The sequence below is a fragment of the Montipora foliosa genome, chromosome 14 (genome assembly GCF_036669935.1).
Source record: "Montipora foliosa isolate CH-2021 chromosome 14, ASM3666993v2, whole genome shotgun sequence".
Classification (NCBI taxonomy): Eukaryota; Metazoa; Cnidaria; class Anthozoa; order Scleractinia; family Acroporidae; genus Montipora; species Montipora foliosa.
In genome coordinates this window covers 4,960,863-4,984,192 of record NC_090882.1, presented here as the reverse complement: position 1 = coordinate 4,984,192, position 23,330 = coordinate 4,960,863, and the positions used below count along the sequence as shown (strand labels likewise).

Sequence of the window (23,330 nt, the reverse complement as noted above, 5' to 3'; positions counted from 1 at the left end):
AGTTGTTGTCATCTTGGTGACATATGAAAAAATTGAAAAAAGGCCAACAATAAAAAAACGAGTAAGTAGAAAAGAAAACAACCCGATAAATCCAGTGTCATCTCTGCCCTGATAAACGACAGAGGCAAAAGATCTGTATCCCAACCCTGTGGCCAATTGACCTTGTCAACCCAATGGATACAAATTTTAGTAGTCTGTTCTCTCTCACCTGGAAAGCAATGTTTGAGTTGTTATGCATTACAAATATCTCTGGTTCGTCACCAGTTGGTAAACTGCGAATATAATCCCTCTACTCTCGGAGTCCATCACATCCAGGAGGAAATACATACCGGTACCTAGAGACACCATACAAGAAGGGTTAACCACATTAAGTGCTACTTTCAACTACTATTTTCCAATATCAGGAAGAAAGTTCTCCTCACTGTTCAATAGTTTTTTTACCGTACCAGCTGGGAGATTATTTTAAACATCAGGATGCTTCATTGTAGTAATGATTTTGTTCCAAAATGGTCGCCATGTAAATTTTTTTCGCTGCATTTAAGCAGCTGTTGTTACCTAGTCACAGTCATACATTGTTTAATTCTGAGCTTAGTAAAGGGCAGATTAGGGCTGGTTTTCAAGCTCAAGCCACATTTGGAGACTATTTCTTCCATTAGAATTAGTCTGTAATCGTAAAGAATTGAAAATAATTCTTACAATAACATTCGCTTGAAATTCTTAAGGAAAACGTTTTTAACCACAAAGTTAATTTAAGAAACACTTATTTCCTGGGTCCTGCTATCTTGAATAGTTGTGATAGGATATATTTACTGAGAACTTTTGTATAATAACAATGTGGCAAATATAACATATCACAATATTATCCAAAATAGCTGTGCAGTGAAAAAAACGATACTGAACTTAATTGCTTTTTTAATGCAAACCTGGCTTCTTGGAAGAAATTTGCAACAAATTTGGTGGTAGACATTACCAACGACAGTTTAAAGTTACCCATGCAAGGAGTGGGGAATCCCTTAAAATGGTTCACACCAGTTTCAACATGCAATTTCAAGGAAATGTCTAATTGGAACGATTAACTCAACCACACTGTTTCGCGTAACAACGATATTATGGTACTGTCACGTAATTATTTTTTTTGTGTCACCAGTTTGTAGATAGTTTTAGCCACTCGTCTTGTTCGTTAGTGTGAGTGTTAATTACCAATTGTACGATTCCCTAGTGTATTATGCATTATCCGATTTAGTGTTATAGAATTTCTAAGTGTTGTAATGTAGTCATTGCTTGTAGTCGTAATTTGAATGAATTAGTTAACTATATATAGATGTAAAAAGTCGTGGGCGTTGGTTGGTTGTTGAAGTGGCGCAAGGTTTGTTGACGTACAGGAAAGTAAAGAGTTGAAGAGCGAAAGCCTGAGGGCAAAAAGAGAAAAAAACGGAGAACACTGCTAAGAGCCATTAGCGGGAGCTGCCGAAAGAATCGATGACAAAACGCCTTTGTCAGTGGCGGCGAGTGAGGAAAAAACTTCAAAGAATTGAAGCTTGAGATTAGCAAGAAGAAGAGAAAACTCGAAGAAAGTGACGCGGCTGCAGTAAAGTGTGAAAGAAGAAATTGATTGCCGGAAGAGAAGGAAGCGCCGAGGTGGGAAAGAACTTGTCGAAGGTTTTGCTACTAGTTTGGCACAGGACTGAACTGTTTGACTGTAAACATTAGAGTAAAGTTATTAGTATAATTAACAATTATTCCTCGAGCCCGAATGGGCTCTGAGTCAATAGCCCATGAGGCCGAAGGCCGAATGGGCTATTGACTCAGAGGCCATGAGGGCGAGAGGAATAATTGTTTTAGTAAAATCCAACTAGTTGGTCAAAAAAATATCGAGACAAAACATCTTTCGCTAGTTAAAGCTAGACTTTAATTGTTGTTTTGGTTTTCAAAGCCGGCGCTTTTCGCTACTAGTGGGCTATAACAAATAGCCTACTAGTAGCTCAACCAATCAGAACGCAGCATTGATAATAGACCACTAGTTGGATTTTACTAATTAGTATTATCGTTCAGTTTTGTAAAGGAGTAGACAATTATTTAAGTGAGGTTAGTTTTAAGTACCCTAATTAGTCTGTAATATTAAGCAAGTTTAGGTTTTTTCTTTTTTTCCGATAATATTAGGATCTACAATTTTTTTTTCTCTCTCCTAAATTAAAATCTTTAATTCTTTCCGTTTATAAGTTTCATGCTTGTGCGTTGCGCAATTGTGGGAAGGCCGTGTGTGTGTTATTGTTTGTTTTTCGTTTTGTGTACGAACCCACCATCACAGGTACCATGGGAGACACTAATAACTGGTTAACCAGATAATCTCATTAAGCAGTCATCGCTTTTCATATGGTACCATGACAAACAATGCCATTTTGTGAAACAGTTGTGTACATTCAATCATTCAAACTAGGTTACTTTCAAAAATACCATAATAATCTTTGTTTCCAGTTTCTCTTGGGACTTACAATGGTCCCAAGAGAAAATAAAAACAATGCTTATGCAAAATTTTGGATGGCAAACAAAGTATTATGGTACTTTTGAAAGTGGCCTACAGTACAGTTTGCTGACAGACTTGAAACGAGTTTGAGCATCCTTAATATCATTGCTACAAAGCTATAGTATACTGATAGAATTTTGAAAACTTAAAAGGGCCTAATGGATTACATAGACATGTATCCTATAAAATACCCTTTCTTGTTAAATAAATTTCAAGCCTACAATTGATTTCCCTTAGTAACATTTACACTCTTTTCACAAGACTAGTTGGCTAAGGCGTTTTTAGAATATGGACTTCAGTCACCTCAAAAAACTTTTCCACTTTTTTATTTATTCTCTGAAATCGTCCAAACTATATTTTGCCCGTTTAGAACCTTTTAATTGAAAATTCACATTTTAATTTGCTTTGAGAGTGGTTACACTTTGATCCATAGCCGAGCATTGAAGGGGAATGGATTCAATACCGGGTTGATGTCACAGACTGCTTTGCAAATGCAAAGTAACTTGTGACGTCAACCTATATCAAACCGATTCCCCTCCATTGCTGGGTTATAGATCAAAGTGTGACCACTTTTCCCGTCTTTCAAAGTGAATAAAAAGGTGAATTCGATCAAAAGGTTCTAAAGGCAACATTGGAGAATAACTTTAAGCTTTAAAGCTTGGTAAATGGCAAAATTAATGCAATTCATCTTCTCACCTGGTCTAGAAAACTTGTAACCATCTTCAAGAATCTGGGGGTGAGAAGAATCTTCCAAGAATGGTCGTCAGACGCCGCTGATCCCAAGCATCAGTAACTCTTCCTCCATATGAGATCTGTGAAAAACAAACAAACAAATAATAACCTTTAAGATGTAAAAACCCCTGAGTTCCAGTCCTTAACCATGCAAGTGATATCTCACTTAGTACATGATCTGCTATTACTGAAAAATATCAATAAAATTGTAAAACAGTGTTACAGCTTGTCCAACTTTCTTAAGTTCATTGAAGAGTGAATTACAAAAGAGTGTTTCTCAATCAATTTGTGGTCTTGCGCCAGCACTGTGAGTCACAAACGGACTTATTTTTAGATACACTTTACGTGCAAAAACAAGAAAAGGGCCACCACTTTAACCAATCAGCAGAAGGCATGTCACACGTGACTGCTTGTGATAAGTGTTTTTTAGGGACATGACAACTAATTTTTGCAGGAACGGGTATTCAAAAAATAGACTCATTTGTGGCTGTGCTGGGGAGCCCACCCATGATATAACAACACTCTTATCTAATTCACTCTTGGTTCACTACATAGTACAAGCAGTCGTAGTTTTTTTTTTCTTGTCCCACAAGAACATGATCCTCGTGACATTATTACATGTTCCACGCACACACGTTGCAAGGATTGCATTCTTACTTGACTGTCAAAGAGGGAAAATAAAACTAACGGCATTCTCGTGATGCCACGACCTTCTTAAACATCATATCCCCAACAACGCATATACGATGTAAAGCACAAAAACATTCCCCGATTCACAGGAAAATGAAAATGCAGTAAAGTAAAAAGTAAAGTGACTGTCTCTGCTTACGAGCCAGAAGGCCCATCAGGCCGGCACTTACAGGTGTATCTCCGGTTTCATTAGCATGAAGCGACTAGGAGTATTTCTACTCCCCCCTGGATGGGATGCTAGTCCATCACAGGGTTACCCCCAGCATTTTGCTGGTACCCATTCATACACCTGGGTGGAGAGAGGCACCGTGAGAGTTAAGTGTCTTGCCCAAGAACACAACACAATGTCCCCAGCCAGGACCAGAACCCGGACCACTCGATTCAGAGTCGAGCACTCTAACCATGAGGCCACCGCGCCAACTAGTAGAAAAATGCACCAAATGTATATTTTTTTAGGTTGGGTGCGCATTTGCATTTTTGACGTAAAATTGAGAATAAACCCATGCCTCTCACATCACAGTGGTCAACCTCGTTCCCAGGTCTCTCTTCCCTGCCTCCAACAATGGAGGCAGAGAAGAGAGACCTTGGGAAACAAGGTTGCACAGTGGTGGGTCCAAAGGAAAGGTCTTATAAGAAGGATTGACCCTAAAAACACAGTTCCACATATTGGAAATGTTATGGTATCATGGAACACCAATTATAGCTAAAAAGAAGTTATTTGTACATGACGTTATTCATTACCATAGCAACCAACGAGCCATCCAAATACACCCTTATTTTGCCTTCAAACACTTCCATCGAAAACAAATTTGGTGACTCCCAACTAGTTTTTTTCAAGTGGGTTGAGAGCCACCTTAACATTCTCCAACTGTGAAGGCAGCTGTGAATCCGCTCCAGAGAATTTTTTTCACTTTGCAGAGTTTCATCTTAGCCTAACAATCACTTTCTAGCAGTAAAAATTGGGAGTCACCAAATTTCCTTTATAGATCTAAGTGCTAACGACAAGAAAAGGGTGTGTTTGGATGGCTCTTTTGTTGCTATGGTAACCTATTACGTCATATTTCTAACGTATCTTATTAAGCAATTATTGGTGTTTTATGTGGTACTACAGTATAGCCGTTTACGTGGAACAGTTGTGTAGATCCAATCAATCTAAATAGACTAGTTAAAGGTACGTTTCACAACAGAGCAAAAACGGGACTGAACAGATAAAAAAATTCACTGATAATTTATGAAAAGAGACAGTTGTTTTTTCATGTGTCATGAAGGAATCATGGTTGCGTTATGGGGCAGATAACACTCACTGTTTCTCACCAAAACAATATTGAATCCATTCTGTTCTGCTTTTGCTCTGGTGGCGTTGACGTACCTTTACAATCTCCTTAAGAATAGTTTAACTGCCATTTTATAAAACAAACCTTTTTACCAGGCCAGTAATAAAGGTGAGAGCATCCCAAGTATTGTTTCCTTCTTCTAAGAACATCTTTAAATTAATTGTCCAGAGCACTCTCTCGATCCAAGTTGTTGAACTCATACTGCTTTGACATAAAAGGAACAACAGATCAGTACCAGCATGACGTTTACTCTGGGGCCAAAATTTGTACTTAATTAATTAATTAATTAATAATAATTAATAACAATAATAATAATGATGATGATGATGATAAGAATAATAATCACTTATTTCGGAGACAAGGTGATTTTCTGCGATTCCATATCTAAATGGGCGCTTAACTCTGTCCCCAGTTTCATTTGCGCTGCAGAGCATTTTGTAGCTGATGGACAGTAAGAGAACACGCACCTAAGAGTTTGCATTTTCAACAAAAAAAACATTAGGTTTTAAAACTAATAGCTAAGGAATTGGCCCGAGGGATGGGGGGGGGACTCCGTTGTAAGGGCTTAATGGGGACGTGCGGCCAGCCAGGGTATGTCTTTCGGGATTTTTCTCTTCAACAGGGTATCGATTTTATCATTTTTTGTCTTAACCAGGGTATCGATTTATCAATTTTTGTCTTAAACTGGGTTAAATGTCTTAAACAGGGTATCAAAAATCGGAATTCTGTCTTAAACAGAGTAGGAAAATCAGCGATATTTGTCTTAAACAGGGTCAGGGTACGAGGGGCCACGCCGCACCTCCCCACCCAGGGATATATCGAGTCCCGCCCCCCCTCCTCCGGGGGGGCGGTGGGAATTGGCTCCTTCAACAAGCAGGATTTTCAACATGAGCATTGAACAAGGGACTTGGTTATCTGATTGGAAGAGAAGGGAATGGGTACCTGTCTACAAGAGTAATAACAGAGAAGAAGTAAAGCATTACCGACCAATCACAATTCTACTAATCCTAGATAAGCTGTTTGAGAAATGACTGGGATTCAAAGCAGTTTATGGAGTAAATGGATCCTAAACTTGGCAACAGCTTGACAGCCTATCGAAAGAACAACGGGTGTGATACCGCATTACTGAGACCAGTTGAGAAATGGAAGATGGATCTAGATAGTAGAAAAGTTATGGGAGAATTATCCTCAAATATGAGTAAGGCATTTGACTCTGTTAGCCCACCACTTCTTATTAAGAAACTGGAATCCTACAATCAACCTTCTGCGCTCATACTTTTCTCACAGACAAAACAGGGTCAATTGGGTCCTATGAATAGTCAGTGGAAAAATACAATAAGAGGTTGTCCTCAAGGGTCCTCATTTGGTCCCCTCTTGTGGAACTCGTTTCAAAATGATCTCACTTATACATGTATAACTGAGGAGGAAATTTCTAATATGTATGCAGACGATCATCAAATTTTTGCATCGGGTGCGTCTGCTAGCATTGTCAATTGTCAATTGTCAATTGCCACCTAAACAATTATCATTAGTATAAATGCACAGGTGATTATACAAAGTCGCGCGCTCTCATTGGCTTGCTATCTCGGATTATCAGCCGATAATCACCTCGACGGACAAAATGGCTGCCAGTAGTCATTTTGCCACTGTAAGTGAAGATGATTTCGTGTTGAAATTTTTTTTTTTCTCTTTTTTGCAATAATCACCTGTGTATTTATACTAAAACAATTATTCGCCTTGGGCTCATTGATTATCGGTGAATATTCACTGATAATCACTTCGCCTTTGGCAAATAATTGTTAATTATAATAAATAAAAATATATGCCATTGTAGACAACAAATATCTATGCCTTAAACAAAAAGGTGCTATCTTTAAGGGATAGCCTCTACTTACTTCCACACTTTGGCAGTGATATGTCATTTCCTATGTCATTTAGCTGTAGGCCCTGTGTCACAACCAGCCCTGCTCATAATCTCTCTGGGCTGCTAGCAAAGGGTATGTCACGAGGTTTGCATTGCTGTGGCCTGGCCTAAGGTGACAATACCTGGCAAAGGAAAGTTAGGTAATAGTATTTCACCTAGCACTTCTGTGGAAAATCAGTTCACATGAATAAATAAAATAATAGAGCCGTTTTCAATCGAGTGTCAAAAGTAATTTGCAAATTGCTTTGGTTTTGCATTTTCTTCACTCAGTGATTGGTTCAAAGTTCTCACGCCACTTTTTCAACCAATCAGAAGTGAAACCAAAACCAATCATGGCGTGCGGCTATGTGTAACTACTTTGAGTTTTGATTGGTTTACTGGATTGTCCATGCAGGGCTCGAAATTGCGACCAATACAGTCGCATTTGCGACTAAATTTTTCCCTTTGCGACTAAAATATCTGGAGAAGTCGCGACTTGTTGTCACCTTCGCCCTTTCGAAACAAAAGGGTTAGCGGTTGCCACTTTGCCGCTACTTTTGCTAAAATAAATTAATAAATGCAATTTATTTTGTTCCTCGCCGTGAATTTTCTCTGAAGATAGCGCGACGTTACGTGCACAGCTGCATTCCTTCGATCATTCGCATTTTCATCGGTTTCTTTACACACAAGTATTGCGGGCTCATATTTTTGCTAAACCGCTTACAACACAATGTAGCGCGGCCATTTTGCGACTAAAATTTGCGAAATTGCGACTAAATTTTCGTATCTTATCGCAAAATGCGACTGGATTTTTTCGTTAATTTCGAGCCCTGCCATGTCCTTTGTAATTGGCCAAAGTAATTACTTTGGTTTTGGTTTTACGACACTCAATTGAAACTCGCTCTAAATAAAATAAATAAATAATTAAATCAATCAATAAAAATATTAAAGAAACGAATTTAAAAAAAGTTTTGATTTGAAAAATAAAATCCTTTAACCTTAAGAAACAAAGTCATTATTGTGAATCAGCAGTATGTTGTTTGCCATTGTCATGGGATCTGTTTGATGCAGATTGTCGGGTACATAGCCCGACAATTTTTAGGAAAGCATTGCACAAAAATTTAGCAATCGATAGATATTAATTCTTAAAAGCCCAAGATAGCAAAAACCAAATTACAGTTTCAAGAAGTTCCAGGACAAAATTTAAGTGTCTAGTTTTTGGAATACTAATCATAATGAAGGGTTAATTTCAATGTAACACCATCATACTGTATTGTAACATATGCAATTGAATGCAATGTTAAAACAAATTCTAATCCTGCATAACACAACAGTTGAGAAATACAATCTGCCACCTTAATTGCTTCCCTACACCTATGACCCATAATGCCCTTAGACACTACATCTCCCCCTTTTTCGGGATTGACAATCAACTAATTATATAGTTTCTACAAGCGTAGTTACTAAAACAAGGAATGACCTAAAATGATCTAAAATGACCTAAAATGACGGCTGGTACAAAACACAGGTCACAGATTACAGGTCACAGGTGAATGTTTTACCAATACAGAAAGTATCCTAAACATTCATAAATGCTGACCTTAGGCATTAATGAATGTTCAGGATACTAAGTCTTTCTGTATTGGTAAAACAATGACCTGTGATCTGTGTTTTGTACCTGCCACGTAAAATGGTCTAAAATAACCTAAAAATGAGCTGTAACCGTTACGGTGCCTAAACTGAGCTAAAATGAGCTACAGCAGTACTTAAAATGTCCTAAAATGAGCTAAAATGAGCTACAATGGTATCTAAAAATTAATAACCTAAAAATGACCTAGTCATTTTAGGTCATTTTAGATCATTTTCGGTCATATTAGATACCGTTGTAGCTCATTTTAGGACATTTTAGATCATAATTTTACAAAAGGTCAATCCTTGTTTAGTAACTACGTTCTATTGCACCAGCAACGCGAAATTCGGATTGATCCGTTGACAATATTAATAGACTGCTGTCAGATTTTTTTGACTACTTAATTACTTCTTGTCAGATTGTGACGCCAATCTGTCTTCGACTTTTCCTGGGAAAAGATAAGTTAAGCATGATATGGCTTTTGCAGTTTCGATCATTTATCCCTTCAAATGCTAACACATTGAACCCAAACAAGAGCAGAATCTTGTGGCCGAAGTTCTCCTATTGAGCAAGCATTTTATGGCTGTGCTATCAACTGGTTTTGGCAAGACCATTATCATGAGAGCTTTGTCCCCTTAAAGAATACGGGTGACCCAAACCACATAGGCCATTGATCATGGAAACAATTCCTTGTCACACCATCACCGAAGACCAGATTCGGTCAATCTCTCCCTTCTGACTTTACTAATTTACTGATAGATGATGATCGGATATCCGTTCTAAACAAGAATTTGTCCTTGATAACAAACATCACACCATTCAAACTTGCCATAACACTCCAACATTCAGTTACTTATTTTAACATGATTTATTCTGCAAATCCGGTAGAAATCTGAGGCCTCTCTCTGCATAGTTTTTCAGCATAGGTACCTCTCTTTTAACCGGGATTCTTTGGAGTGTCGGTCATTAAATTCAAAGTAAATACCGTACAGTAGTTTTTCTGCCATTTCCTTTCCGGATAGTTGATTGAATTCGACATGGACTTAAGTATTCCCAATGCATGCAGTTTTGAGTGTTTATTTACATTTAGCAATAAAAGAGGCAGAACCATCTGTCATCACTTTCACTAAGGGGGCTGTTCAACTAACTCAGAAGGGTCTGCGAGCAGTCTAATTGTAAAACAGGCAGATCACCCTCTGTTGGTGGGGGCCTTTTGTTATTTATAGAAGAAATACAGATGAACAATACAGTGGCTACAATTTGTTCCAATATGCAGAATTTAAAGCAAATGATTCAATAAAAGTTTTGAAGGCAATGTTAACTGAGTCATGTGTCATGTTTTTTTTTTTGCTGTCCCATGCTGTTTTAAGCACTATTTTGCGAGATGAATATTTGACCTTGGCGGTTAGTCTTCCACTTGCTTTCGGGGGAGGAACTGCATGCGTCAAAGACTCAGTTTAGATGCAAAAGACTTCGCGACATTTGCAACGTGATCTCACCAGGTCATCTTATTGTAACAGTTGACAATTAGCACTCCTAGAAGCTGTTCTGATGTTGTCCAATTTATAGTGCTGTTTCTGAAACGCAAAGCCTGGATTGGTCCAATGAAGGGTTGCCGTTGCATGATCACTGCCTTGCACTTCTCTGGGTGTGGTACCAATAGATTGCTGTGACACCATTTGTTCAAGATTCCCTCCAGTGACTTGTGGTCGGTCTCGAGGTCACATCTGATCCCATACAAATATGTGTGGAGCCTTTCACGCGATCACACAATTGCCAGAGCTTCTTTTTCCATCTGGGAGTATCTCTGTTCACATTGAGTGAGGCTACAGCTGGCACAGTAAACTGCTGTCCACTGCTCGTCTTAGTTGCCTCTGCATTAAAATGCAACCTAATCCAACGGGAATTGCATCTGCTACGATCTTTGTGGGTGTCTGTTTATCAAAGTAGGCCAATGTGCCTGCCACTGCCATTTTCTGTTTCACCTGAAACGCCGTTTTCTGCTCTAATCCAAAGACATAGGGTGTGTCTTTCTTCATCAATCTTCTCAATGGTTCGGATAGTGTCGAGAAGTATGGGATAAATCTGCTGCTGTAGTTGGCTAGCTCCCAGAAACTCCTTAGCTCTGTGATATTCTCAAGTTCTCTTGCTTCCAGGATTGCTTGAACTCTCTCCTTGGTTGGCCCAATACCACATGCCCATGAACACAAGGCTGTCCCTGTTAAAACATTAATACACTTATCTGGCTTAAGCGTCAACCAACTGTTGTGCAACCTCTGTACATAGCACATTACATCACCTCTTGTCATGGGTTGGTTGGTCTTGGGCACATACTATTATGTTGTCTGAGAATGATGTGGTCGACATCATCGATGCCTGCTAGGGCCATCGATATTATATAAATTTTCATGCTGAGTTCACCCCGAAGAGAAATGTTTGCAGTTATATAAACCTTCCTGAGTTGCAAACGTTGTGATTCTCTTGATTTGGGTGTCAGCTCTAGTTGATGGTATCCCCACTTCAGGTCCAATTTACTTAAGACCTTAGGGCCACTCATACTTTGCAGCAGTTCATCCACAGTTGGGATACTATAGCAGCTGCTAGAGTGCACTATTGCCTTGCTCGCCCTCCTCCTATCAATGCATAAACGTATATCCTCTCCAGACTTCGGGACAATAACGATTGGGTTTGATTCACTCCTGGGGTTGGGCCCTCTACCAGTTCAAAAGTATCTTTGTCAATATTTGCATTACTCGGCATAGGATCGACTTTCGTCATGGGCCCCAAGAGGCTCAGCGTCCATTTCTAAAACAGGAACATTAGAGTTCCACTTACATAAGGTGAAAGTTGTATCACACAAAATTAATATCTCCACCGCTTCATCTTTGGTTTGCTGCCCTGTCTCGACTCGAGCTTTCTTAAGCCCTCCTAAGAGCAAGTCATCTACGTACAGTGTAAAGGCTCTTATGCAACTCTGCCACTACTTCCGGTTCTCTCTCCTTCTGTGATTCTAGTTGTTGCTCCAGCACAGCTCCAAGCAGAAAAGGGGAGCATATCAAACCGCACAAGGCTTGTGTGAACCGGTAGATCTTCACAGGCTTGTTTGTTACTACTCTCTAATGCCACCTCAAGGTGTCTCTTTCTTCTTCTTTGATTCATATTTGTAAGAAAGTAGAGCATACAGGTTGCCTGCGAGGATTTTGTCTTAGGGAGTCCCAGGGCCCCCTCAGTTTCCTGAAAAATATAGGGGCCCTGCAGGAGCGTAAGTGGGACAAAATTATTTGCGCACCATGACAAGGGTGGAAAAAATCCTTCGTGATTTCTCTGTCCATTTCATCAAGGAATGTTCAAATTGGAACTCTTGCAATGGTGGCCCTTCAACAGTATTGTAAATGCATTTGATTTGTTTGCCTTGAGACAGATCTTACAGATCGTGATCTTTTTGTTGGCATCATAGGCAAGCCATGGGTATTTCGACTGCCATTCACTCTGAAAAACAAGGTCTATCTTCAATGAAACAGCTTTTTGATCTTTGCTTGCTACGTTGTCCTCTTTGAACACCACTGTTTTGATGATCTTCTACACTTTCTGAAGTCCTTAGTACTTTGGGGCAAAAGAAAGAATCTAATTTTCTCCGCACCACGGCGAATGACATGAGCCCGCCCCGCACACTAAATTACCTGTTACACAAGTACCTACAAGATCCAATGTGGTGGCCAAGGCAACACTCCTGTGACTGACGAAGGCAAAAGTCAACAAAAGTGAAAAATTAAACGAGACTTACCTGTAAGTTGAAGCTTGATTGTAATTATTCTATGAGTCACCTACTGCCACAAGGGATGTGCGCATGCGTGATGCAATCTAATGGGATCCCTGTGGTAGTGGTGAGGAAATAGAATTGAAGGCTTTCAAAGGGCTTTGAGTACTTTCAATTGATAAACTGCTTTCATTCAGTTGAAGAAGCAAACAGCTGGTGTATTCGCTAAAACCATTAAAAGACTGCTAGCATCCTTGTGCGCCCAAGTGGGTGCAGTGCATGCCTATTAATGAGCCATTTCTATTTTTCTTGTGGGAATCCTGCAAGGGCGTGGCCTGGTGAGAACACTGACCATGGTAATACGGTTTCGTATCACCCCTCTTCGTCCTTGCACCAGTTGTTCTTTGAATTCTTGGTAAACAACTGACTGCATGATCATGTTCTGAGGAATCGGAAAGTCCAAGCACATCTAACCTCCAAGTTCTTCATAGTCAGCATGACTTGTCTGTCTCAACATCATTTTGATTTCTATTGATCTCTTCACCCGGTGACATCAAAAACCATCCCAGTTAGTGCGCACAGCAACAGGCTGGCCCTCCTTTCTGACCCCGCGGACAATTTGCGTTTTAATCTGTGCATACTCGCCTCCCCCCAGCACAACCTGGACTGGAACTTGTTGTTTGACAATCATTATCTTTTTATCGCAACTCCATTAAGATGTGCATGACTCTTAATAAGCTCTAAATAGCTAGGATTGTTCATGTTTAGCAAGTGGCTCTTGTTCATCTTAATTAATGTCAAGTCCACCTTGTAATCTCCACTGACATATTCCATTCTATGATTGTTTCCATGCAAGTGAATGTGCTATCAACTGTCTTTGTTGATTCAATGCGCTTATCAGTTTGGCAGAGGCGTAAGTACTTCTAGCTCGTGTCAACCAGTGCTCGCCACTTGATCCCATTCACTTTCAAAGTTAAAATTGGGAAAATCCCTTCCCCTGGAGTATTTGTGGCCTACATTGAAGAGAATCTCTTTGTTGTTCCTTTATCACCACTCATTCTGTTTTCGCCCCTGAACTTGTTATCCTTATTGTATAACAATGTATGATGGCATGCTGCATAATTATGTTTTGCATGACGTTTTACGAGGGCAATCTGCCACCGAGTGGCCTTCAGATGTGCAATGAAACCAAGAGTGCTGTTTTGCTAGTTATCTTCTCCTTTTGTTGGTGTCAATAACTTTTGCGGAATCGTTTGACCTGTGAATCCTGTTGTTGTAGTAAACACACGATTGTGATCTCAGTTCCGTATGTCTTGTGTTGTCTTGTGTTGTCTTAGTTGTCTTTTCTCCTGAGTTTATTTCTTCACTTGTAGCACCATCAAGAACACGATTTCTCTGTGCCCACATTTACAAGGCTTTGCATAGTTTGACAAAATCTCACTTTTTCCATTCCTTGTTGTGTCTCACCAGGTCACCTCTGATACCGGATAGTTTGTTCAATACTTTCGCGACATAATCATCTCTTATTTTGTTTAAGCTCTCCTTCGGTTTCCAGTGATTGGATGTTAAAGAGCAGCTTCTGGTTTCTTGGTGCTGCATCCATCATTCTTGAGCGGGTCTAAGGTGTTCTTGATCTAAGCTTCGACAACTTTGCTTTCTTTTAAACGTTTCTTCTAGAATGCTTTTCGCTTCTTGTATCCCTCGGTTGTGAAGGGCAATCCATTGATAATTATAAGCTTCTTATGTTAAGGGTTACAAATTCTTTGAAAAATCAAAATTTGTTGACTCTCGCCATATGTCAGATTTTCCACCATTTCACAGAACTGTCCCCAGAACCTCACCCAGTCTTGGTATGAGCTGTCTAACATAGTGATCGATAGTTTCAAGGCAACTTCACTGTAGATCCATTCCCCTCTTGCTGTTTGTTTTGTCCTCCCTGCACTCTCATAGTGTCACCTTAAAGCTCCTTTTGATAATGTATCTTCATAGTGACTTTGAAAAGTTCTTTTTGAAAATCGATCTTAATCCTGTTTCTTTAATCTTTCTTCATTTTTCTCTTTAGACTCCAAAAGCCATCCACGCAGGCGGGAAATCGTCTGCAAACCCAATCTTTGCCTCAATTTTATCGCATGATTCTTTAACAGAATCAATAATGTCACTGCCATTTTTGATTCTGATTTCTTCCACAGGCTGTTCCGCATTAACCGCAGCACTGACAATGCCTTTAAATCACTCCAGGTGTCTCTCAATGCACTCTGTATTACAAGTATCCAGTTGACTGGTTGGCTCGGTTAGTTGAGTATCAGACTACTGTGTGGGAGGTCGCAGGTTCAACTCTGGCCAGACAAACACTCATGGTCTCTAAACAACTGAGGAGAAAGTGCTGCCTTTGTAACGACATCTGCAAATAGTTAGACTTTCTAGTCTCCTTGGATAAGGACTATAAACCGTAGGCGTCGTGTCACAAACTTTCAATGTTAATAACCCCATGGAATGTAAAAGAACCCATTGCAAACACTGTTTGCAAAGAGTAGGGCATGGAGCTCCTGGTGTTGTGGTCAAGCCTCATTTCATTCATTCATGGGTTTGACAAGATCGCTAATAGACTGATAGCGGCTGCCACTGGTGCCTGTATATGCTTATGTCCAGTCTCACCCTTAGATTGATTGATAACTTGTAAAGTGCATTTGAATATCTATAATTATAATATTTTAGAGAAAATGTGCTATATAAATCCATTGCCATTACCATTTTATGCTTTGTATTTTTCCAGCTGTAAGCTCTAGTTGAGTTAGCCTTGTCTGCTGAGTGCAATGTTTTAGATGCAGCATCCATTTTGCCCTCACTCTCTGTTCTCACTCCAAAGCCCAAGATCAGTGGTTCTTTTGATCCACATGCTGCTGTATCCCATCGCAGGTGCCAGGTTTCAGAGATTGCTCCATATAATTATTTTCCTACTTCACTCACAACAAACAGGTTGATTATATATTTTAATAAAGTTGATCTCTTGATGCCATGGTCACTCATCCTCTTTCTTACTACTCCATGAGTTCTCTCCTTACCCTTTTCAAGGGTGTTGGTTACACAGTCAGATAAATGACATACCATAGTCAGTTATAAGAACAATCTCCTCATGCTACAAAAGATTACATGGGAACAACAAAACACCACTTGCATTACTATGACAATTACAAAATCTCTGACAATTGTTTCTGTACCACAGGGTACAATTCCCCTTCAACTGAACAGTTGACAAGATCTGTTCAACAACTCATTCCTCCTGAAGTTACATTAATCATTAAGAGAAATGTTGCTCGATTATGTAGAGGAAATTGAACACTGGACTTAAATGAAACATATTTTTTTGTTTTCGTTGCTATTTTGTATAGTTGATTCATTTTAGTGAACGACTACGGGAGTGTGAAGAACAGTCAAGCTTAGTCACATTTATTAACATTATTTTATTTTGTTGCGGTTTCATTTGTACAGAACTCTCTGATTTCAGCTTGACTGATGGATATTAAATATTTATTTGTTTATAGTTTCAGAAGGCATAATTATTAGTCCTGCAAATTATAATTGTTTTCAAATCAACATCCAAGTGGTAAATTTGTGGGTTTATATGCATACTCCTGCATGCCCTGCTTGCCCTGTATACATAGGGCAAGCAGGGCACACAGATCCTCCGCCTTGGAGAGGGGGCTCCAGGATGGGTGGGGTGCTAGGATTTGCCAGTCATCTAGGATCTGGCTGCCAATGGCAGAAGTAAATGCAGTTAAATGCAATTTAACAGTCAGAGGTAGCAAATGAGGAGCAGTTGTTTTGGCCGGCAGTGGCATGCAACATCTGCCAGGACACCCTGTCTTCGGAGTTTGTGACAATAGCATGCAAGTGCATTTTAGCCAGTTGAGGAATCCATTTCAAGCACTGGTGTCTGTACTTTGGGCCCAGATATTGGCATTTCCCCTTCCTACTCCCTTTTTCCACTGACTTCATCAGTGTCATCAGCGCCTGCTTGTCTCCCACGCCACATGGGGGGTTCATGGCTGGGTTGCGGGGATAATTCCTAACCACGGGAGTGGACTCAATTTAGGAGCTGGCTGCCAATTAATAGTGGAAGCTCCTGGATGTTTCTCAGGCACCCAGTCTCTACTTTGTGACTCATGTCGATGTCAAACAACAGGTAATTTTACAAGTCACAGGTAAAAGGTCAGGTTCTCAGGTCGCTGTTGAAGGAGTGCTGAAACAACCATAACCTTTTATGCTATCCATATAGGCCTAAAACTATTATTTCGGCATAAGAGGATGTAAGGAAAGGGTTATGGTTGTTTTAGTGATGTTAAGACAATGACCTGTAAACCTGACCTTTGAGCTCTCAAAAATAACTGCCTGATGTAAAATAGAAGACAAGACCAAAAAAATGGGTACCTGCCAGGTCATCTAGAATAGTAGCAGAGATAATTGAGCTAAATGGCCGGCTTGGCGTAACGTCTCTAAAAAGGCTTGTGGTGTGTGAGGCCTGACCACAGCAAAAACAGCCATAAGTCAAAAGGACTTTGCCGAGTGCTGGGACATGTAGATGTAGAAATGGCCAGGTCAAGAGGATTTAGGTTTTGATAATTGAAATATAGGTTAACAGAGTGCATCAATAAAGCAACTAATGAACGAATAAAAAGACACAAACAAACAAGAAATACGCACACACTTCAAGCAAGGGGCAACTAAAAATCAGACGGTAGAGAGCAAAAGATGAATGATAACACATTTCATTGGGGAAATGAAAACAAGGAAACAGCAGTTGACTGCTGCTATTGTTTTCAGCTAGGCTATCGAGCCAATCAAACTATACGTTACGAGAGCGGCTACACTACTGAGATTTATTGGTAGCAAGTATAGTATTAACTACACGGTGACCTACCAGTGTTTGTTCGATATGAAATAGGCGATAATTTTCACATAACAGTGGATTCGTCTGTAGGTCGATGGAATAACATGCATAATAAGTTGGGCGGCAGGCCAGTAGTCCAAACCACTGCTCAAACTCTTTTCCCTTTTACGTTCGCGACAGTATATAGTCTTTCCTCTTCTAGCCGCCATCTTGGTTTCCAGAAAAAGAGCGGAGATTGGACGCGTGTGCAAAATGAACCGAGGCGGGAGGAGGGTGGGTTCTTACTGGCGTTCTCCCATGGAGTCGAAGAAACTGTGCTGCGCAGTAATGCGGATGAATGGAAAAATGAAGTTCAAATTTGCGCACAAGAATTTTAAATGTGAACCAAACGTTCCGAGGGTACTCCCTCATCATCAGTGGTTTCAGTTGCTTTCAAATCACTGAAGAAGAGGGAGTACCCTCGAAACATTTGGTTCACATTTAAAATTCTTGTGGGCAAATCTGAACTTTCCCTTAATACTATAACGGTACTGATAAGGCACTAAAAGGGTAGTCAGTTCTTTATGCAATATAATTGGTCAGCGGAATACCTTGGAGGTAACTGCAACCAGAAAACTCTGGTTCCGGCATTCTCGTCACCAGAGCCTCGGATCGACCCAAGGCTCTGGGAAACTCTTTGTCGGAGAACATGCGTCGTAGGGTTCTTATAGCCAAAAATTGCAGGGGTGCAGGGGTGCAGGGGTGTAGGGGTGTAGGGGTGTAGGGGTGTAGGGGTGTAGGGGTGTAGGGGTGCGCCCCCCCCCCCCCCCCTACATGCTACCTCACTAGTCAGTTACGCCATTCCTTAGTGGTGCACTCCCTCCTAAGAGAAATCCTCGATCCGCCTTGCTTATTCATCAGTGAGAAGTGAATTTTTATGATGAAAGGAGGACTGAGTGAAAAGAGATTTGCAATGATATGTCACCTATTGAAACGTGAAACATGAATTACGCTGACACAAATAAAGTTTCTTAATGGCAATGATTTCGTTCTTGGCAGGTTTTTTTTTTTTTTACCGTGTGGTTATACGGTTGGTAACCGGTCAAGGTCTTAAAAACACTAAATGACCGGCATTCAAAACTTTTATAGATTAAGCCTAAAAAGCACTCCAGTTAGCCTCAGTAGCATATAGCACTCTGGTTAACCTGAAAAGCGCTTCGGTTACCTCAATGGTTAGGCATTCAAATAAAAGTAATGGTAACATGATATAAACTTTAACATTTCCATAGATTGTCGATTAGCCGAGGGGGCTCAGTGGTCATGGTTAGCGCTTGACGTGCGGGCGACCTGGGGTCGACTCCGCTTGCAGTCTCGTTTTTTACTGTGTTTTTACGTTGCTTTACTTCACAGAATTTTTTTAATTAAGTCTCACTGCCGGTCACTTAGTCCACTTAACACTTTGACATGTTACCGGCCATATAGCCACAGCGTTTCTTTCAACTCTTCGTTCAACAAAGACTCCTTTATCTTGGTATAGATATCTGATCCCATAAAGGTCATTTATTTGTTGATTTGGTCGCCCCTAACGAAATGTATGACTGCAATCGACTACTTTAAAAACAATTGTGACATATTGCCAAATAAAGTCAAAAATATACAGAAAAGTGATGACACCAGTCATATGAAACGAGTATGACTGACTTCCGAGACTTGAATTTTGAAAAACCAATGACGAGTTTATATCTCAGTAGCTGAACTTTGCAGGTAATAATCTTCACGTGATCGCCATGTGCCAGCAATTTCTTGTCAAGTTTTTCAAGTCAAACAAGTGCAGTATTCCGGTTGTGCCTACGAAGATGTCTCGCAAGGGTATTGTCTTTACCAGTTGCGCTATCTTCGTAGTTTTCACAAGCGTTGTTTTAGTTTTTTCCTTTGACCCGTTTGCAATTCTCGGCAATCTCTTCAACAACCAAAGTTCCTCTAGTACCCCGTCAATAACCGTTTTCCCAGAATATGGAGGAGACAAGCAACAAGTTGCAAAGTGCACGAGTCGTTTATCAAAAGTGCCAGGACTGAAATCGCCTTCACTGGAAACCTTTGCCAGATCAACGGCAACCGTTGAATATCCCGAATTTCGTTTAAACGCGTTTGCAGTTTATTCGCCGTTAAAGAATGCCTGTCACCCGCTGTCTGATGTGAACAAGGTAGATATGCGTGTCCACAAAATTGCTCTTGTCACCCTTGTGGACGAAACTGCATGCTCATTGCAACATTTGGCAATCAGTGCACAGAATGCAGGTTACTCCATGTTGGTTTATTTTGGAGACAATGAAGAAAATGTAAAATCTACCGCAGTGTCTAAAGAAAGGATACTCATTCCTGTTATGATTTCCAAAGGCTTTTGGAGGTGTTTAACTCCACAGATAACCAACGGAGACAATTTTTTCGAAGACAACGACCTCCTTTTGGCCGCCGACCGAGCCGATGTTCTGATCAGAGTATACCTTTCTCCACGCGTTTTGCCTCTGGATGAACTTAACAAAATGGCTTCGTATTTGAGAAACCTTCATTACTGGCTTTTTGTTGGACCAATCATTACTCTTGTGTGGCTAACATTTACAAAGAGATCCGCATGGGTATACGAGAGACAGCTAAAAGTCGAAAATGATCATAGCGAAGTTGGATTGGACGTTGAAACTTTGGAGCAAGGTGACACGAAACGGTCGAAACTTCGCATAAATCTCCATGGTGACAGCGAAAGAAAGCCGTTGCTTGCCAACAGCAACAACGTCGTCGCTAGGCGACCATTAGGAATCAGATGTGTCAGAATGCTGGGGCAAATTCCTTACAGAAGTGTTTCGGGATTATGTTATCTAGTTGTCTTAGTAGCCTCTCTTCCTGTGGGAATATCTTTGGGCGGACTGTCGTTTTTCAGATTCGACCAAGGTGATCCAGGATTCACTCCTAACAATGGAGGGGACAGCAACATTGAATATTACTATATCTCTTCGTGGTTTGTTCCCTGTCCAACTGATGGTGTATGGTGGCCTTCATTTCAAATACTCGTTTTTTGCATCTACAGTGCCGTGGTGTGCGAAAAATCCTGGACCGTGAGAACGAACGCGTTGAAACTGATTCGAAGCGACTGGTTTTCATCCAATATCTATCTGCTGGTTTTGGGAATCGTCGTACCATATTGCTCTTTTCCGCTGGGTTATTCCGAAGGCCAAAAGCAATTTCTTTATTTTGCGACTTACAACACGGCTTGCACAATTTCCAATGTCCTTTTCATAATTATCCTCAATAAGCACAGATATGTGACACGGTACGTCTTGTACGTAAGCATTTGTATGATATGCGCTTACATCGAAAGCGATATTGTGGCATTGTTCTACTTTGCGCTAAATTCTCAAGGATCATTGAATAATCTAAAGCTTACGGCGGTGCGATCGGTGGCGATAGGTTTTACTCTAACGATTAGTTTCATCTCGTCTATGCACATTATTCGAAAGCTTGCAAGGCCCCGAGAATCCGTGTTTGAGAATCTCTCGGAAAAGTGAAACAACTCCAGGAATCTCTCTCAATCTCTTGTCATCGAGAGAGGGACAGTCAAAACTATGACGATTTCGATTTCGACGAAGTACACACAAAATTTATATTTAAACTATTATTTCTTTACGTGGCTCAAACCATTTTCAACACTTTGAAGAAACACTCTTATTAGAAAGATCGACGCTACAAAACTGTATCACGTAACAGCAATTGAAAGTGTAAAAAATTCGTGCGGCGGATTCGGAGCCGCCTTAAAAACTCCACATATATTTTTTAAAACTTTGTATTGAGAAAGTTTCATCTTGGCCTCCTCATCACTTTCCAGGAATAAAAAAATGGTGTCACCGAGTTCGTTTTTGAGATATGAGCAGCTAAAGACAAAAGAATGGGTCTTTTTACAGGGCTTTCTCGTTGCCACGGTGACTTATTACGTCACAATAATGAGCGCATCTTGTTCAGCAATAACTGTTGTTTCATATACTGCCATGACATTGATAAAACGGGTCACAGCATTGTAGTGACAATTCGTCTAACAAGAACGTTGCTTGAAAGTGTTGAAACTGGTTTTAGCCACTTTCCGTAATTACTGCATGTTGACGTGGAAAAATCGATTTTCGCTTATATTTTGTCGTGATGAGAAATGTAAAAAAGAATCTTCTCTGAGGAAAAAGTTAATCGCAAAAGTTTTTCCATAGCCACCGACGAGTAACCTCGACTAAGTTGATTTCTATGAATGTATTCCATTATTTTTGTATTAAACACACTGATATGTAAGAAATTTATGTATATCACATTGGTAATCTCTTCTTTGCAAATACACTTTTTCTGGTTTTTCCATCACTGGTTTGTTGATAAGTTGTTTAACCCCCGGTTGGAATCAAGGTTTACTTTCAAAATACTGTGATCGTCTTTTGAGGACCCAAGCGCCTATCGTTTTAAAAACGCTTTGCTTCTGATGAGGAAACTTCAATAAATGCTGACATGAAAAGGTCACGTTCTATAACCGTAGAATCTGTGTCCAAGATTCAATATCTTTTGCAGAAGCCCATTGGAAACGCAATTGTTCAAGGTGGCACCACTGTTCCCGATTTTTTGATTGGATAGCACTTGCACATTTTGTCTTCGCGTCGGCGCGAACGAATTGAATATAGAACTCCGTGGCACCATTTTGTTCAGCAGAGCGAGTTGTTTAGTATTTATATTGATTAAGATTAACGCTTCACAAACATAGTTCACGGACTGAAAGAAAGTTTGTTAGTTTAACAACAGCTTTATCACTGACGGCGGCAATCTCGACCCCAGACGTCTTCTGCGCATGACCGCGCGAAGTCAGCAGCGTAAACACTGGCAGTGCATGATAAGAAACTTGGACTAGTGGTAACATGAAACTGTCTGAAAAATATGCTGGAAGTAATCTTGTACAAAATTTTATCACATTAGCCATTGCTAGTAAAACTACACCATTCATACATGTTTGTAAACAACATGGAAGATCTGCATAGGTCCATAAGTTTATATTCTACTAGCATGGTAAAATGTACACTGACATTTGCTTTCATAGAACAGTGTACCTACTGTATACAATTGACTGTATTGCAAGTTATGTTCAGAAGTTGTTCTTGCCTTTTTTGATGTACGGCACTTTCAGGATTTTGCTGAAAAAGAAGACGGTTTGGAACGGTAACGTTTGGATGAGAGAATTTTAAATTGGCATAACCCAATCAAAGTCCCGATATAAGTTGTTGTATTGTTGTCAAGCGCTTAAGTGTGGAAAGGTTAAAACGACTCATTAAACTATTTTGCTTCATTTTGGAAAGGAAGTAGTTAGACATGTAGAAACAACTCAAGGCTGAAGGTGAAATTCCATGTACCGCTTGAAGGAAAAGTTAAACAAAAGCTTGAATACCTGTTGAACCTCAAGAAAACGGCCCAGCTTATGCGAAACTTCGGGCAGTGATTTGAGAAAAGTGAGTTTTATTTGTTTCTTCAATTCGGTTACACGTCGATCACTAACCTACAATTATAACGAGCCATGATTAATTAAAAGTGCAATTCGTTAAAAGCTCAAACGTCTCACGAAATATTAATTATCTGTCGAACGAGTAGAGAAAAAAGCAAAACCAAAAAATTAGCCACCCGAGAAATCTCAACGCAAATTGAAAAGCGAGTCTCTTCGGCGTTGCGCGCGCGAATTTCTTTGTCACGCACGCTTTGGCTACGCCAATTCGCGTTATTTAAAGTCTCGAAAGGGTTTTCAGCTGAGCGCGCGCGCGTAAGCCACACACGCAACTCTAAAAGCTGCTCGCGTCAGCTCATGATTGAAAATGGGTCACTAGAAATA

The 23,330-nt window shown here is 40.1% G+C and overlaps 2 protein-coding genes across 7 annotated transcripts in view; one reads left to right on the top strand and one right to left on the bottom strand.

The window, feature by feature from the left end:
- Nucleotides 1–17,834, bottom strand: part of LOC137984873 (uncharacterized) — a 27,218-nt gene extending 9,384 nt beyond the window's left edge. The window contains exons 1-5 of one of the 6 annotated variants that reach the window (XM_068832196.1): nucleotides 17,489–17,834; nucleotides 7,176–7,326; nucleotides 5,365–5,484; nucleotides 3,221–3,336; nucleotides 209–335 (exon numbers count right to left, since the gene is read on the bottom strand). In XM_068832196.1, coding sequence (XP_068688297.1) covers nucleotides 209–238 — 30 coding nt within the window. In that variant the 5' untranslated portion in view covers nucleotides 239–335; nucleotides 3,221–3,336; nucleotides 5,365–5,484; nucleotides 7,176–7,326; nucleotides 17,489–17,834. Of the gene's footprint in view, nucleotides 1–208; nucleotides 336–3,220; nucleotides 3,337–5,364; nucleotides 5,485–7,175; nucleotides 7,327–15,318; nucleotides 15,992–17,488 lie in introns of those variants that run through there. The other 5 variants (XM_068832193.1, XM_068832197.1, XM_068832194.1 and 2 more) reach the window with 5 other exon arrangements.
- A 1,265-nt stretch (nucleotides 17,835–19,099) lies between these two features.
- On the top strand, nucleotides 19,100–21,829 carry LOC137985633 (uncharacterized). Its single transcript, XM_068833268.1, has one exon. It carries the CDS (start codon nucleotides 19,225–19,227, stop codon nucleotides 20,995–20,997), a length of 1,773 nt encoding a protein of 590 aa, XP_068689369.1. The 5' UTR covers nucleotides 19,100–19,224; the 3' UTR covers nucleotides 20,998–21,829.
- The last annotated feature ends 1,501 nt before the right edge of the window (nucleotides 21,830–23,330 follow it).

What these genes read in the sequence shown, in the direction of transcription:
- LOC137985633 (XM_068833268.1), top strand. Translation starts at nt 19,225, where the DNA reads ATGTGCCAGCAATTTCTTGTCAAGTTTTTCAAGTCAAACAAGTGCAGT.